The sequence below is a fragment of the Mobula birostris genome, chromosome 14 (assembly GCF_030028105.1).
Source record: "Mobula birostris isolate sMobBir1 chromosome 14, sMobBir1.hap1, whole genome shotgun sequence".
NCBI lineage: Eukaryota > Metazoa > Chordata > Chondrichthyes > Myliobatiformes > Myliobatidae > Mobula > Mobula birostris.
The window spans coordinates 303788-322677 of record NC_092383.1 but is presented as its reverse complement, the minus strand read 5'-3'; the positions used below and the strand labels follow the sequence as shown (position 1 = coordinate 322677).

General features: G+C 42.4%; 1 protein-coding gene across 1 annotated transcript in view; it reads left to right on the top strand.

Moving 5' to 3' along the window:
- Positions 1-481: 481 nt before the first annotated feature.
- The window catches only part of hacd3 (3-hydroxyacyl-CoA dehydratase 3), a 79185-nt gene continuing 60776 nt past the window's right edge, over positions 482-18890 (top strand). The window contains exons 1-2 of the mRNA XM_072277885.1: positions 482-695; positions 4167-4209. Coding sequence (XP_072133986.1) covers positions 597-695; positions 4167-4209 — 142 coding nt within the window. The 5' untranslated portion in view covers positions 482-596. The remainder of the gene's footprint in view (positions 696-4166; positions 4210-18890) is intronic.

Genomic DNA, 18890 nt, shown 5'->3' with positions numbered 1-18890 from the left:
AAATTCCACGACATATGCCAATAATAAGAAACTTGATTTTGATCTGATCTAATGTTTGTTGACCGGCTAATATTCATCCCATGGCCTGTGTCACTATAAGTAGATTATCTGTTCATTACCGCTGCCAGCTTGCTATGCACAGAACAACAGGAATTCTGCAGATGCTGGAAATTCAAGCAACACACATCAAAGTTGCTGGTGAACGCAGCAGGCCAGGCAACATCTGTAGGAAGAGGTGCAGTCCCTTACTCACTCTTCCTTCAGTTAGTCCTGACGAAGGGTCTCGGCCTGAAACGTCGACTGCACCTCTTCCTAGAGATGCTGCCTGGCCTGCTGCGTTCACCAGCGACTTTGATGTGTGTTGCTATGCACAGATTGGTTGCTATTTTGTTCCGTTTCAACATTGACTAAAACGAAAGCTTTTTCTCCCGGAAGGAACTTACTGCAGCGTCCTGGAGCGTGCGCGCACCCACCCCGTGCGACGCGCACGTCAGTCGTTCCGATTGTTCCAGTAAAATAGCAGCGGCGCGGCGAGGACGCTGAGCAATCGGACACGGATCCCTGTTGGTCACCGTGCGCTCTTGCTGTGGTGCGAGATGCCGGGCCAGGGTCACGGCCAGAGCCTGACTCCGCACGTCTATTGGGCGCAGAGGCACGGCGAGCTGTTCCTCAGGGTGGACCTGAGTGATGTGCAGGTGAAGCGAACGGGCGGGCGGACTGGGGGAGGGGTTATCGGCGCGCGTGCACGGTGTACGGCCGTGGTGTGCGACCGCGCGCGGAAGAGGTGGGGGTCGGCGGGGAAAGGGTCCGGTGATGATTAACTTGGGGATGACTGGCACCGGGTGAGGTGGTGGGAAGGATGGTGTGGGGAGGTGGTCGTTCTGATCGGGGTAAATGGGAAGGCAGATGTGGGTCGGTGTGTGGGGTGGATAGTGTGGATGAGATGGACGGGACGGTGAAGGTGAGACATGATGGGCATTCTGACTGAGGTGGTTGGGGTGGGTCAGGATGGACATTCTGATTGAGCTAGGTGGAGTGGGAGGGGTGGATGGGAAGGTAGAGCTGTTTGGGTTAGATGGGACAGTACAGGTGGGACAGGATGGGCATTCTGATTGAGCTAGATGTAGTGGTTGGGTGGATGGGACAGTACAAGTGGGTCAGGATGGGCAGTCTGATTGAGCTAGGTGGAGTGGGAGGGGTGAGCTGTTTGGGTGGATGGGACAGTACAGGTGGGTCAGGATGGGCATTCTGATTGAGCTAGGTGGAGTGGAAGGGGTGGATGGGAAGGTAGAGCTGTTTGGGTTAGATGGGACAGTACAGGTGGGACAGGATGGGCATTCTGATTGAGGTAGATGGAGTGGTTGGGTGGATGGGAAGGTAGAGGTGGGTCAGGATGGACATTCTAATTGAGGTAGATGGAGTGGGGGTGGGTGGATGGGAACGTAGAGGTGGGAGAGGATGAACATTTTTATTGAGGTAGATGAAGTGGTTGGGGTGGACAGGAAGGTGGAGGTGAGTCAGAGCCCTGTGGGCAGATAATGTAATGGTTGTTGCACCAAGAACTGCTTGCATTTCGTGGGTGAATGAGCCAGAACACCTAGTACATTGCTGTAACCCTATGCTTGCAAGATGAGATAAAACTACAATGCCAGCTGCACACTCACCCATAATGATGTATAAATAATATATTCTGTTTGATGACACTAGTGACAGAGAACATTCTGGAAAGTTACTTTGTGCACAATTATATTTTAGACAAATTGGTATTGGTAAGGTCATATTTTTTGGCAGGTGTTGAATATAAATTGATAGAAGGATGAATTAAAGTTCAGGATGAGAGAAGGGTTGAGAGCTTCAAGTTCCTGGGAGTGAACATCACTGGTAGCCTGTCATGGTCCAATCGTGGGTAAGAAAGTGCACCAGCACCCTTCTTCCCTAGGAGGCTAAAGAAATTCACCATGTTCCCATTGTCCCTCACCAATTTTTTATAGATGCACTATAGAAAGCATCCTATTTGGATGCATTACAGCTTGGTGTGGCAACTACTCTTTTTGAGGCCACAAGGAACTGTAGAGAGTTGTGGACACAGTTCAGAACATCACAGAAATTAATCTCCCCTCTATATAGACCCTCTCTACACTTGTGCTGCCTCTGTAAAGAAGCCAGCATAATCAAAGACCCCAACCACCTTGGGCATTCTGTATCCATATGCCCCACCCATTGGGCAGAAGATATAAATCCTGAATGCACGGAACAGCTTCTGTCCCACAGTTAAATGGTTCCCTAGTACAATAAGATGGACTCTTAACGTCACAATTGACCTCTTCATAGCCTTCCACCTTGCTATATGCCTACATTGAACTTTCTCTGCAACTGTAACATTTTATTCTACATTCTGTTACTGCTTTTCTCTTCTAGCTCAATGTATTGATGTGATGAAATGATCTTTATGGATGGCATGCAAAACAAAGTTTTTCACTGCATATACAATCATGAAACCAATTTACCAATATATTGAATGATTGCTGGAAGTATCTAGTCAGTTTGAAACCATTATTTAGAAGCTCTGTCATAAGCCATTTTACTACATATCTAAACTATGTTCTGATCTTGTTTATCTCTGATGTGATGATATTACACTTAATGGTTGTCTGTGTCACTGTGTTCTTCTAGTTACATTTGTGTGACCTCAAAATAAAGTTGAGCAGCACATAAAAAGCTGCAGCATCTCCGCAGGTCAGGCACCAAAGAAGTCAACTGTCTATTTCCCTCCATAGGTGCTGCCTGACCTGCTGAGTTCCTGTAGGTTTTTAGGTGATGCTCCACAACTCAGATCTGCAGTCTCTTAGTCTCAAAATGATGTTGACGTATTGTGAAGGATTGTTTTGAAATGGTGTGTAAAGCATGGCTGAAAATTGCTAATTTGGAAGTAAAAACATGTTGGATAGAGGAATAGGAATAAGTGCTAGAGATTACAACCACTGCTTGTGTAGACATGATCACTAATATGGAGTTTTTTGGCTTAGTTGCCTGCTTCCAAGTTGCACATTTTAATAATAAAATGCTGGTTAGTCTCATTTTGTGAATATTTTATACAGTATTAACTTTATATGTATGATTTTCGGTTAAGTGAACAAACTGGCATTTTATATATTTTTTTGTTTTTACAAAACCAGAATTATGAAACACATCAAATGAGTGTTTAGACTAGTTTTGCAGGGGGTGGGAACCTGAATGATAGAGGATGGGGCAGTTGGTGTACAGGTAGATACAGCATATAGAGAGTCTGTGAGGAACGATAGGTAGTTGATGGGGAAAAATTGCAATAGTGGAATGGGTTGAAGTGTGCCTATTTTAATGCAAGAAGTTTGAGGAACAAGAGTTATGAACTTAGAACATGGGTCAGTACATTGATGTATGATCTTGTTGTTATTACAGATACTTGGCTGTCACAAGGGCAGGAATGGCTGCAGAATATTCTAGGGTTTAGAGTTTCAAAGTGGACAGGGAGAAAGATAAGAGGTTGGAGAGTAGCACAGCTGCACAATGGGAGGGCTCATGATTGGATTGTCTTTTGAGTCAGTGTGTGTGGAAGTTAGAAATAGGAAGGGAGTAATCACTTTATTGAGAGTATTCTGTAGATGCCTAATGACAACAGAAATGCTGAGGAACAGATCAAGAGGTGAATTTTGGAGAGATGCAAAAATAACAGGGTTGTCATGGGGGGCTTCCACTTCCCTGATGTTATTGGCAACTCTTTAGTGCAAAAGATAGGAAGAAAGAAGCTTACTTAAGGAAGGTTTAGAAAGCAAGGATCAGACAGGGGTCCGGAGAGTTGCAAGGTAGCCAGGAAAAAGCTGATGAATGGACTCCAGAGAGCTCGAATTGTGCATGGAAAGGCCTTGATGAATAGCATTAAGGAAAACCCCAAGACTTTGTCCACGTAAGTGAAGAACAGGAGGATGACGAATGAGGGTAGGACTGATCAGGGATCGAAGAGGAAACGTGCCTGGAATTGGAGGAGGTAGGGGGGGCCCTTAATATTTTGCTTCAATATTCATTAGTGAGAGAGAATATTGTAGCACCATTTGCTTTTTCTATAAAATTGCGAGAAATAGTAAACCTTAATCAATACTATCCCTTTTAATTGTTTTCTCTATCAACAGAAACCTGACATCAAGATCATTGAAAATACTCTTTTCTTTAGAGGTAAGATTTTAACCTCTAAATGGGCTTTTTCTGTGCTGTGAACAATTCCATGATAAGGCATCTGCAAACACATTTCCTTTTCTGTTACTAGAAGACAAAATCAATTCAATTCAATTCACTTTATTTTCTGTGAGGAACTTCATTTGTGCAGTGGTAAGACCATCACAGAGCTGAAGATACACAGCACCACACTACATAGAGTTAAACACAATATAAAATACCCACAATATAAAATACCCACAATAGATAATAAATACTAAAACTTAATGCATGTGATTTAAAATACAAATACACATAATAAAACTGTTTTTACTGTCAAAGGTCATCATAACTAAAATTCCTGTTACTATAAAATTCCTTGTCCTAAAATAGGCCTAGCATAACTCTTCAGGTGAGACAGAGTTTCACAATGCAGTTGAGTGGGCTGCTGTTATGATTCAGTACCCATGCCAAATAGGTTTGTACATCATCATTTCTATGCAGATCATTTAATGATATTCTTAAAAAGCGAACATAGTACAAGTTGGTAAGCAGAGGTAGTTGGATCTATTCAGTACAACTTGAGAAACAGGAGACGTGGCAGTGACAGCTTTATAAAGTCCTTGTTTTAACAGTAATTTCTGATAAATGTTGATAGGAATTTATAATTGGAAGAATTTGCTGGAAATTGCATGTAATAAGAGTTTATTTTAGGACAATCCATGCAATTGTAACATTTTTAGTATAGATTTATGAAAAGTAAGGTTTCATTATCTTAGCTGGAACATTTCAACAGTTTTTGGCAAAAGTCCAGTAATTATCTTTGGTGAAGCAACAGTCTGTTCAAGTTTGCACTTCTTTAAGTTCAAAGTACATTTATTATCAAAGTATGTATACAATATACAACTCTGAGATTCGTCTTCTCTAGACAGCCACAAATCAAAGAAAACCATGGAGGCCGTTCAAAGGAAAACATCAACCCCCCCCCCCCACGTGCAAAAACCAAGAAATTGTGCAAATGGCAACAAGAGCATCAAACCCCAAATCTCTTCACAAATATCAAACAAATTGTGCAAATGGCAACAAGCAAAAACACAGAATACAAAACATTAAACTGAAAAAGTCCAAGAGAACTACAAACTAATTCGCAAATTGCAGACCCGGAACTTTGGTATCATCTTCTGACAGCATGGGGGGTGGGGGGGGAAGGCGGGGTGGAGAGAGGGGGAGAAGGAGAGAAGGAGAGAGGCACTGAATACACGCTGACCTTCTACATTTGCCTCGATGTTTTAATTGATTTTCCTCAACGCTTTAATTGGCGAGAAATGGTGTCGGTCATGGGCTTGTGCCTTGATTCTAAGCTTCCAGGCCTCGTGGCTGCTTGCTTCCTGGAATCTTCTTTGAGACGGCGAAGCACCAGATCAGTCATTCAATCTTCAAACTGTGGACCACAGGCTCTAACAGTACCAAAAATGCATTTAAAATAAAAAGAAGACATAGAAGAAGTGAACAAAACAGTTTTGTGGACTATCTGGAAGATGTTGCCCGAGATAGCGTTGTTTGCTGGCACCCTTTTCACCAGCTGTTTAGAGATCGTGGGTGGCTTTGTCCTGTGGTTGGTCAGGGCAACAACTGTTAATGGGGAGAAGGTAGGAGAGATAATCAGCCATGATGGAATAGTGGAACAGATTTGATGGGTCAAATAGCTTAATTCTGCTCCTATGCCTTCAGCAAACCAATGCCATATTTAATTTTGCTGATGAAACTACTGTTATTGGCTGAAACAAAGGTGGTGACATATAGGAGGGAGATTGAAAATCTGGCTGAGTAGTACCACAGCAACAACCTCTCACTTGATGTCATCAAGATCAAGGAGCTGATTATTAATTTCAGGAGGACAGAACTAGAGGTCCATGAGCCAGTCCTTATTGGTGAGCAGAGGTGAGGAGAGTCAGCAACTTTAAATTCCTTGGTGTTATAATTTCAGAGGCTCTATCCCAGGTCCAGTTTGCGAAAGACATCTAAAACTTTGACAAACTTCTATAGTTGTGGTGGAGAGCACATTGACTGGTTGTATCACAGGCTGGTATAGAAACACCAATGCTCTTGAATGGAAAATCCTACAGAAAGTGGTGGATACAGCAGTGTCCATTACAACTAAAGCCCTCCCCATCATTGAACGCATCTACACAGAGCGCTGTTGTAGGAAAATAGCATCCATCATTAAGGACCCCCATCACACAGGCCATGCTGTTTTCTCGTTGCTGCCATCAGGAAGAAGATACAGGGGCCTCAGGATCCACACCACCAGCTTCAGGAACAGTTATTACCCTTCATACATCTAGCTCTTGAATCAGTGGGGATAACATCATTCAATTTCACTCACCCCATCACTGAACTGTTCCCATAATCACTTTCAAGGACTCTTCATCTCATATTCTGAATATTTATTGCTTGCTTGTTTGTTTATTTATTTTGTATTTACACAATTTGTTGTGACTTGCACATTGATTGTCCATCTTGGTGGCTGTGGTCTTCAACAATTCTATTATGTTTCTTCGATTTACTGAGAATACCTGGAAGAAAATGAATTTCAGAGTTGTATATGGAGACATATCGAAGTACATATAATGTATTTACTTTGAACCTTATGGTCTTATGAAATTAACTTGTGAATTCCAGGAATTGGATTGAAGTGAATGTATAAAGCCTTTCAGTTCCTATTGGGTTGTCCACCTAGATCAGAGGTTCCCAGAGTGGATGATATCAACCCCTGGGTTCAGTGGGAGTTTCTAAGGGGGCGATAAAGGGGATGGGGGGGGGTGCTCAGTAGAAAGGACAGGTGCTGAGAGATTACAGGCTTACTTTAAGAAATGAATGACTTATAAGCATTTGATCCTCAGTGCCTCATAATTGATTACAATGATCACGTTATTATCTCATCTCTTGCTAACCCTCCATTCTCTTAGACTTTGCTCGAAGCACGTTATAGTTTTTGAAAAGCAATGTGACATTTCTCTATTTGGCATATCATGAGAAATCTGGATTGAAGAAGTATTATTTCCGGGCCTGGCCCACGCATTATTGCCATTCACTACTGTAGTACAGTGTTAGCTAGTACAATTCCCATACTTTGATTATGCAGTGATGTAGTTCCCCTGTGAATTGGGGTATGAATTGGTTCAAAAAACTAGGTAATGATAGAGATCTAGAAGGTTATAAGGCTAGCAGGAAGGAGCTTAAGAATGAAATTAGGAGAGCCAGAAGGGGCCATGAGAAGGCCTTGGTGAGCAGGATTAAGGAAAACTCCAAGGCATTCTACAAGTATGTGAAGAGCAAGAGGGTAAGATGTGAGAGAATAGGACCAATCAAGTGTTACAGTGGAAAAGTGTGTATAGAACCAGAGGAGATTGCAGAGATACTTAATGAATACTTTGCTTCAGTATTCACTACAGAAAAGGATCTTGGCGATTGTACGGATGACTTACAGCGGATTGAAAAGATTGAGTATACAGACATTAAGAAAGAGGATGTGCTGGAGCTTTTGGAAAGCATCAAGTTGGATAAGTCTCTCAAGACCGGATGAGGTGTACCCCAGGCTACTGTGGGAGGCGAGGGAGGAGATTGCTGAGCCTCTGGCAATGATCTTTGTATCATCAATGGGGATGGGAGAGGTTCCGGAGAATTGAGGGGTTACAGTTGTTCCCTTATTCAAGAAAGGGTGTAGAGATAGCCCAGGAAATTATAGACCAGTGAGTCTTATTTCAGTGGTTGGTAAGTTGATAGAAAAGATCCTGAGAAGCAGGATTTATGAACATTTGGAGAGGCATATTATGATTAGGAATAGTCAGCATGGCTTTATCAAAGGCAGGTCGTGCCTTACGAGCCTGATTGATTTTTTTGAGGATGTGACTAAACACATTGATGAAGGTATAGCAGTAGATGTAGTGTATATGGATTTCAGCAAGGCATTTGATAAGATATCCCATGCAAGGCTTATTGAGAAAATAAGGAGGCATGGGATCCAAGGGGACCTTGCTTTGTGGATCCAGAATTAGGCTTGCTCACAGAAGGCAAAGAGTAGCTGTAGACGGGTCATACTCTGCATGGAGGTCGGTGATTAGTAGTGTGCCTCAGGGATCTGTTCTGGGACCCCTTTTCTCATTGATTTTTATAAATGACTTGGATGAAGAAGTGGTGGGAAGGGTTAGTAAATTTGCTGATGACACAAAGGTTGGGGGTGTTGTGGATTGTGTGGAGGGCTGTCAGAGGTTACAGTGGGATATTGATAAGATGCAAAACTGGGCTGAGAAGTGACAGATGGAGTTCAACCCAGATAAGTGTGAGGTGGTTCATTTTTGTAGGTCAAGTATGATGGCAGAATATAGTATTAAAGGTAAGACTCTTGGCAGTGTGGAGGATCAGAGGGATCTTGGGGTCCGAGTCCATAGGACACTCAAAGCTGTCGCGTAGGTTGACCGTGGTTAAGAAGGCATACGGTGCATTGGCCTTCATCAACTGTGGGATTGAGTTTAAGAGCCGAGAGGTAATGTTATATATAGGACCCTGGTCAGGCCCCCAAGTGGGCCTTGGGTCCACAGGTGTCCCCCGCTTTTCGAACGTTCGCTTTAAGAAACCTCACTGTTATGAAAGACCTACATTAATGACCTGTTTTCGCTAACAGAAGGTGTTTTCATTGTTACGAAAAAAGACAGCGTGCGAAAAAGAAGCAGCGCGCACCCCGAGCAGCCGCTCCTCCCCCGGATTCGGAACTGCATTCTCGCCGGCATTGCTTAAACACGTGCCTGTGAGCAGCCGTTAGCAAGATGAGTTCTAAGGTATTGGAAAAGCCTAAAAGAGCTTGTAAGGGTGTTACACTTAGCGTAAAACAAGACATAATTAAGCGTTTCGATTGTGATGAACGAAGTAAGGAAAAGTGAGTTTGGCTTGTGGAAGTTGATGAAGATGGTGTTAAAGAGGTTTTGGCATCCCATGACCAATAACTGATGGATGAAGAGCTGATGCAATTGGAAGAGGAAAGGATAACGATCGAAATTGAATGCAGTAGCGAATGGACCGAAAGTGAAATCATCCAGGAACTGAACGTGAAGCAAATGTGTGAGATTTTCGCTACAATGATAAAGTACGACTTTAATTTTGAAAGGGTATGGAGGTTTAGGGCATATTTGCAAGATGGTTTGAGTGCTTACAAAGACCTGTAGGATAGAAAAATGCGCGAGGCTAGCAGTCGAGCAAGCCTTCCACATCAGCCACAGCAGATGATGAACCTTGACCTTCGCCATCGAGGCAGGCAGTCATAGGAGAAGATGACCTGCCTGCCCTGATCGATGATGAGGTGACACCCCAGTGTCCCACCACTCCAACCCCCGGGCCGTAGACAGATACCGATTCGCGGAGAATGCAGCAGTAGCCAGGAGGCACACAGCACATCTTTAAGAAAAAAAGCCGAAATAAACATGCGTCGCCTCTGATCTGGGCTGACAATTATGAGCCGGGCGGCACCTAATTAATTAGCATGTTTATTTCAGCTTTTTTCTTAAAGATGTGCTGGGTGTGTTCTGGCTACCGCTGTACCTCTGCTTGCTTCGCAAATTGGTATCGGTCGGCGGCCTGGAGGGTGGAGGCCACTGCACCACCCCAGCCTCCGACGACTCAGCCTAACACACCATCATCAGTGTGCTCTGTGCTGAATTCCCAATTCCGGTAAGTGATACTGCACTGTACGTACATTATTTCTACTTTATATAGGCTGTGTATTTTTATGCATTATTTGGTATGATTTGGCAGCTTCATAGCTTAAAGGTTGCTGGAGAGAGTGTTTTTGCCAACAGTGCTTGCATGAGATTGTCTGCCGAGAGCGCTTGCGTGAGATTTTCGCTACGGAGAACAGTGCAGGCAATGATTGTGGAGAAGTATTTCTACTTTATATAGGCTGTGTATTTATCATATCATTCCTGCTTTTACTATATGTTATGTTAGGTTTTATGTGTTATTTGACATGATTTGGTAGGTTATTTTTGGGTCTGCGAACACTCACAAATTTTTCCCACATAAATAAATGGTAATTGCTTCTTCGCTTTACGGCATTCCGGCTTATGAACCATTTCATAGGAACGCTGTACCTTCGGATGGCGGGGGAAACCTGTACTGTGCTCTGTTCTGGTCACCTCACTACAGGAAAGATGTGGAAACTATAGATAGGGTACAGAGGAGATTTACAAGGATGTTGCCTGGATTGGGGAGCATGCCTTATGAGAATAGGTTGAGTGAACTCGGTCTTTTCTCTTGGGAGCGGCAGAGGATGAGAGGTGACCTGATAGCGGTGTATAGGATGATGAGAGGCATTGATTGAGTGAATAGTCAGAGGCTTTTTCCCAGGGCTAAAATGGCTATCATGAGAGGGCACAGTTTTAAGGTGCTTGGAAGTAGGTACAGAGGAGATGTCAGAGGTAAATTTTTTACGCAGAGAGCGATGAGTACGTGGAATGAGCTGCTGGCGACGGTGTTGGAGGCAGATACGATAGGGTCTTTTTAGAGATTCCTGGATAGGTACACGGAGCTTAGAAAAATAGAGGGCTATGTGGAAGTAAGTACATGTTTGGCACAGCATTGTAGGCTGAAGGGCCTGTATTGTGCTGTAGGTTTTCTATATTTCTAAGACGTTCAATGGGTTAAAGTTCATAATTTGACCTTTCGAATGATCTTGTCTTATCTAGCCCACAGCCCAACTAAGATATTGGCCCACTTTATGTTCTTTCAGGCAGAGAGTCAGGTATTGTCGGAGCTATGGTGACATCATGACTTTCTCCTTTGATTGCAGCGCTTGAGGTTAGACTGAAACAAAAGACAGTTGACCATGGTTATTAATCCATAATGAAAATGGCAGAAGCAGACCAGATGTAACCATAAGACATAAGAGCAGAATTAAGCCATTCAGCCCATCAAGTCTTCTCTGCCATTCCATCATGGCTGATCCTGGATCCCACTCAACACCATACATCTGTTTTCTTGCCACATTCTTTGATGCCCTGACCGATCAGGAAATGATCGACATCTGCTTTAAATATACCCACAGACTTGGCCACCACCACTGTCTGTGGCAGTCATTCCACAGGTTTACTACCATCCAGCTAAATAAAATTTCTTCTTGCCTCTGTTCTAAAAGGTCACCGCTCAATTTTCAGGCTGTGCCCTCTAGTTCTGGATACCCCCACGAGGAAACATCCTCTCTGTATCCACCCCATTTAGTCATTTCAACATTCGGTAGTTCTCTTTCTTTCTTTTTAAATCTTTTTATTGAATAAGTATACAAAAAGGTAAACCATATAGGCATTAATACACTGTTAGAATATAATAAAATTACAGGAGATATTAATACAAAAAAAATGATACAAACAATGTAATTTAAACATAACGTACCAGGGTAACATAATAGTATACTAATTTTTATATATATATCAATAGAGAAAAGGAAAAAAAAACCCAAAAAAACCCACCGTGCAACTAACTAAAAGCAAAGTAACTTAAAATCATGTCCTCAATCCCGACCTCCATTAAAAACAGTAAAAAAAAACAAGAAGGGTATATATTACATTAAATGAAAATATTGAATAAAAGATCTCCAGGTCTGTTCAAATTTAAGTGAGGAATCATAAAGATTGCTTCTAATTTTCTCCAAATTCAAGCATAATATCGTCTGAGAAAACCAAAAAAAGGTAGTTGGAGCATTAGGCTCTTTCCAATGTTGTAAGGTACATCTTTTCGCCATTAAAGTAAGAAATGCAATCATTCTACGGGCTGAAGGAGAAAGATTACTGGAAATTTTAGGTAGTCCAAAGATAGCAGTAATAGGGTGAGGAGAGATATCTATATTCAATACCTTGGAGATAATATTAAAAATGTCTCTCCCAAAAAGTTTCCAGAGTAGGACAAGACCAAAACATATGAGTTAAAGAGGCTATCTGCCCCGGACATCTATCACAAAAAGGATTAATATGAGAATAAAAGCGAGCTAATTTATCTTTGGACATATGTGCTCTATGAACAACTTTAAATTGAATTAGGGAATGTTTAGCACAGATAGAGGAAGTATTGACTAATTGTAAAATCTGCCCCCAGTCATCCACGGAAATGATAGACCCCAATTCCTGTTCCCAATCTACCCTAATCTTATCAAATGGAGCTTTCCTAAGTTTCATAATAATATTATAAATCATAGCCGATGCACCTTTCTGACATGGATTAAGGTTAATTATAGTATCTAAAATGTATGTAGGAGGAAGCATTGGAAAGGAAGAAAGTATAGTACTTAGGAAATTTCTAACTTGTAGATATCTAAAAAAATGTATTCTTGATAAATTATATTTATTAGATAATTGTTCAAAAGACATAAGGGAACCATCTAAAAATAAATCCAAAAACCGTGAAATACCCTTAGTCGGTAGTTCTCAATGAGATCCCCATGCATTCTTCTAAATTCCAGTGAGTACAGGCTCAAAGTTGCCTAGCATAGAAACATAGCACAATACAGGCCCTTTGGCCCACAAAGTTGTGCCGAACATATCCCTATCTTAGAAATTACTAGACTTACTCATAGCCCTCTATTTTTCTAAGCTCCATGTACCTATCCAAAAGTCTCATAAAAGACCCTATCGTATCTGCCTCCACCACCGTTGCAGGCAGCCCATTCCATGCACTCACCACTCTCTGCATAAAAAAAACTTACCCCTGACATCTCCTCTGTACCTACACCCCAGCACCTTAAACCTGTGCCTTCTTGTGCTAGCCATTTCAGCCCTGGGAAAAAGCCTCTGACTATCCACATGATCAATGCCTCTCATCATCTTATACACTTCTAACAGGCCACCTCTCATCTTCCATTGCTCCAAGGAGAAAAGGCCGAGTTCACTCAGCCTATTTTCATAAGGCATGCTCCCCAATCCAGGCAATGTCCTTGTAAATCTCCCCTGCACCCTTTCTATGGCTTCCAAATCCTTCCTGTAGTGAGGTGACCAGAACTGAGCACAGTACTCCAAGTGGGGTCTGACCAGGGTCCTCATATGTTAACCCCTTCATTTCCGGAATCATCTGTGAACCTCCTCTGTCCTCTCCAATGACAACACATCCTTTCATAGATATGAGGCCCAAAACTGTTGACGATACTCCGTGCAGCCTGATTAGTATCTTATAAAGGCTCAGTATTACTTCTTTGTTTTTATATTCTAATCCCCTTGAAATAAATGCCAACATTGCATTTGCCGCCTTTATCACTCTCAACCTGTAAATTAACCACCTGGGAGCCTTGCACGAGGACTCCCAGGTCCCTCTGCACCTCTGATGTCTGAACCTTCTCCCCATTTAGATAATAGTCTGCACTATTGTTCCTTTCTGGATTAGTTCCTGAGGATTGGAGGGTGGCTAATGTAACCCCACTTTTTAAAAAAGGAGGGAGAGAGAAACCGGGGAATTATAGACCAGTTAGCCTGACATCGGTGGTGGGGAAAATGCTAGAGTCAGTTATCAAAGATGTGATAACAGCACATTTGGAAAGCGGTGAAATCATCGCACAAAGTCAGCATGGATTTGTGAAAGGAAAATCATGTCTGACGAATCTCGTAGAATTTTTTGAGGATGTAACTAGTAGAGTGGATGGGGAGAACCAGTGGATGTGGTATATTTGGATTTTCAAAAGGCTTTTGACAAGGTCCCACACAGGAGATTGGTGTGCAAACTTAAAGCACACGGTATTGGGGGTAAGGTATTGATGTGGATAGAGAATTGGTTGGCAGACCGGAAGCAAAGAGTGGAGATAAACGGGACCTTTTCAGAATGGCAGGCAGTGACTAGTGGGATACCGCAAGGCTCAGTGCTGGGACCCCAGTTGTTTACAATATATATTACTGACTTAGATGAGGGAATTAAATGCAGCATCTCCAAGTTTGCGGATGACACGAAGCTGGGTGGCAGTGTTAGCTGTGAGGAGGATGCTAAGAGGATGCAGGGTGACTTGGATAGGTTAGGTGAGTGGGTAAATTCATGACAGATGCAATTTAATGTGGATAGATGTGAGGTTATCCACTTTGGTGGCAAAAACAGAAAAACAGATTATTATCTGAATGGTGGCCGATTAGGAAAAGAGGAGGTGCAACGAGACCTGGGTGTCATTATACACCAGTCATTGAAAGTGGGCATGCAGGTACAGCAGGCAGTGAAAAAGGCGAATGGTATGCTGGCATTCATAGCAAGAGGATTCAAGTACAGGAGCGGGGAGGTACTACTGCAGTTGTACAAGGCCTTGGTGAGACCACACCTGGAGTATTGTGTGCAGTTTTGGTCCCCTAATCTGAGGAAAGACATCCTTGCCATAGAGGGAGTACAAAGAAGGTTCACCAGATTGATTCCTGGGATGGCAGGACTTTCATATGAAGAAAGACTGGATTGACTAGGCTTATACTCGTTGGAATTTAGAAGATTGAGGGGGGGATCTTATTGAAACATATAAAATCCTAAAGGGATTGGACAGGCTAGATGCAGGAAGATTGTTCCCGATGTTGGGGAAGTCCAGAATGAGGGGTCACAGTTTGAGGATAAAGGGGAAGCCTTTTAGGACCGAGATTAGGAAAAACTTCTTCACACAGAGAGTGGTGAATCTGTGGAATTCTCTGCCACAGGAAACAGTTGAGGCCAGTTCATTGGCTATATTTAAGAGAGAGTTAGATATGGCCTTTGTGGCTAAAGGGATCAGGGGGTATAGGGGGAAGGCTGGTACAGGGTTCTGAGTTGAATGATCAGCCATGATCATACTGAATGGCAATGCAGCCTCGAAGGGCCGAATGGCCTACTCCATCTATCTTCTATGTTTCTATGTTTGACCAAAATGCATTATCATACGTTTCTCAACACGGTATTCCATCTGCCACTTTTTTGCCCATTCTTCCATTTTGTCAAAGTCCTGCTGCAATCAGATTGCTTCCTCAGCACTACCTTCCCCTCCACCTATCTTCATCTCATCTGCAAACTTTGTCACAAAGCCATCAATTCCATTATCCAAATTATTGACAAACAATGTGAAAAGTAACGGTCCCAAAACTGACTCCTGAGGAACTCTACTAGTCACTGGCAGCCAACCAGAAAAGGCCCCTTTTATTCCCATTTGCTGCCTCCTGCCTGTCAGCCATTCCTCTGTCCATGCCAGTATCTTTCCTAAGTGCCATAGGATTTTATCTTGTTCAGCAGCTTCATGGGTGGCACCTTATCAAATGTTGTCTGAAAATCCAAGTAAGTGACATCCAATGCTTCACCTTTGTCCACCCTGCTTGTTACTTCCGTGATGAACTCTTAACAGATTTGTCAGGCAAGATTTCCTTTTACAGAAACCACGCTGACTTTGACTTTGATTTGTTTTATCATTATTTTGTCATGAGTGTCTAAGTACCCCAAAACCTCATCCTTAATAATTGACTCCAACAATTTCCGAACCACTGAGATAGGCTAACTGGCCTATAATTTCCTTTCTTTTGCCTTCCTCCCTTCTTGAAGAGTGTAGTGAGGTTTGCAATCTTCCAGTCCTCTGGGACCATCCCAGAATCAAGTCATTCTTGAAGGATCGTGACCAATGCATTTGTTATCTCTTCAGCCACCTCTCTCAGGCCTCTGGTATGTTGTCTATCTGGTCCAGGTGATTTATCCGCCTTAAGACCTTTGAGTTTGCCTAGCATTTTTTCCTTCATAGGAGCAATGGCACTCACACCTGCTCACTGACAATCACGGACCTCTGGCACACTGCTAGTGTCATTCCATGGTGAAGGCATATGCAAAATACCTTTATCATCTGCCATTTCTTTGTCCCCCATTATTACCTCGCCAGCATTATTATTCAGTGGTCCAAAATCAACTCTCACCTCCCTTTTATATAATTGGAAAAAAACTTCTGGTATCCTGATATATTATTGGTTAGTTTGCCCTCATAACCTTTTGTTGGATTTTAAAAGCTTTCTGATTATCCAACTTCCCACTCGCTTTTGCTACCTTATGTGCCCTTTCCTTGGCTTTTATGCAGTCCTTAACTTCCTTTGTCAGCCACGGCTGCCTATCCCTGTCATTTGAGAACTTCTTCCTCTGTGGGACATATCTATCCTGTGCCTTGTGAACTATTTCTAGAAACTTCAACCATCTCTGCTCTGCCATCATCCCCGCCAGTATTCTCCTCCAATATACCAGGGCAAGCTCCTCTCCCATGCGTCTGTAATTCCCTTTATTCTTTTGTGATACCAATACTTGTGACTTGAGCTTCTCCCTCTCCAATTGCAATATGAATTCACTCATATTATGATCACTGCCTCCTATAGGTTCCTTTACATTAAGTTCCCTAATAAGGTCTGGGTTATGACACAACACCCAATCTAAGATGGCCTTTCCCCGCGTAGGCTTAATCACAAGCTGCTCTAAAAAGCCATCGCATAGGCATTCAACAAATTCTCTGTCTTGCGATCTGACAACAACTGATTTTCCCCATCCCCTTGCTTATTGAAGTCCCCAATTACAATCTTGTCATTACCCTTATTACATGCCTTTTCCAGCTCCCTTTGCAATCTCAACCCCACATCTAGGCTACTATTTGGAGGTCTATATATGATTCCCACAATGGTTTTTTTACTCTTGCAATTTCTTGACTCCACCCACAAAGATTCAACATTCTCTGATCCTATGTCATCTTTTTTCTAAAGATGTAATTCCATCTCTTACCAACAGAGCCACACCACTGCCTGTGCCTTCCTGCCTGTCCTATGGATACAAAGTATATCCTTTGTTATAAAGCTCCCAAGAATGGCCTTCATTCAGCCATGACTCAATGATACCCACAACAAGTGAAAAAGAAGATTAGACTGTATAGTGTCGAGTATCTGGAATTGGATTTATACCAGCACTAAGCAGCCAATGTGTCTGTTGTGTGAAATTGTTTTTTTTCCATTGAGGCAATAAAACCATCCAGGCTCCTTGAACATTTGAAGGGAATATACTCTGATAAAGCAAACAAGAGTTTGCTTATTTTCAGTCCATAAGACCATTAGATACAGCAGCAGAATTGGGCCATTTGGCCCATCGAGTCTGCTCCACCATTTCATCATGGTTGATATATCTTTCCTCTCAGCCCCAATCTTCTGCTTTTTCCCTGTATCCCATCCTGCCCTGGCCAATCAAGAATCTGTCAACCTTTGCTTCAAATATACATAATGACCTGGCCTCCACAGCTGTCTGTGGTAACAAATTCCACAGATTCACCATTCTCTGGCTAAAGAAATTCCTCCTCATCTCTGTTCTAAAAGGACACTCCTCTATTCTGAGGCGGTGCCCTTTTGTCTTAGACTCTCTCACCACAGGAAACATTTTCTCCATATCCACTCTATCAAGGTCTTTCACCATTCAATAGGTTACAATTTGGTCACCCCTCATTCTTCTGAATCCTAGAGCAAGGAATTTGCCAATGTATGGCCATTGCTGGAGCGGAATTGGAGCTGATTCTAAGTGGTAGATCTGAGGGGAAGCAGAGTTGAAGGGGTGGAGCCCAGACCTGAGAATGTATCAAAGTGGCAGGGCCCGGGTCCAAGAGTGAGGAGTGACCCCCTGTTTGGCCGATTTAAGTGCCGGGCCAAATTGAAAAGGTTAAGGTGTCATTGCCAGAGGAGAGGAGAGGCATGATGTTCAGCTTGCTGCTCATGAGGTTTAATCATCTTTGCACTAAACTGAGGCTGTGACCTGCAACTAACGTGCTCCTGGACTGACTGTGACTGGCTTCGTATTTTTGGACTTAACTTTCGTGAACTTCAGTTCTGAATGTTAGTTGCTTAATTTTATTGCTTACACAATTTTTTTTTTCCTGTGCATTGGGTGTTTGATGGTCTTTTATTACTGGGTTTGATTGGGTTTCTTTGTTTCATGCCTGCACCTGCCTGTCAGGAGATGAATCTCAAGTTATATATAGTATACATACTTTGAACTTTGAATTTGATCTGCAGTTGGATGAATCAACTTTGCCAGGCACCAAATCTTTCCTTCTTGGTTATGTTCGCTTCATAAAAAATGAAAGCATAGTTCAAGAGTTGTTATTTGCAAGGGGATTAGAAACATATGCAAATGGGGAGTCAATGTTTTTGGTTGTTGAGAGCAATTTTTCAAAGAGAAGAACATCCTACTTGCCGCCCTTCTTGCTTGTGCAACAGATTGGGCACCATCAATGACAGGTCACCATTGTGGAGTAATTGAACATATTTGCCATTTACTGTGTAATTCACAGACAATATCTTGTCGCAAAAAACCTAAGTGATTGGCTGCATAAATCATTAGATGGTGTTATCACAATGGTAAATAAATCAAATTCCATGCTTTTAATTCTCGACTATTTTGAGAGCTCTGTATTGAGAAAGGTTAAGTTTGAACATTTGCTGTTGCACACAGAAATAAGATAGCTCTCAAAAGGAAACTGCCTGACATGCTTTTATGTGCCTTTTGAAACTGAGAAGATGTGAGTGCTTCATTTAGTAATTAATTCAAGAATATTAGGTATTCCATTGCTTATTTGTATGAATTATTCACGAAGTTTAATGAAATAAAACTTCACTTGCAAGGAAATGTGAATCTTATCAACAGCAAATCAGTTGTCTCCACATTTCAGTCCAAGTTAA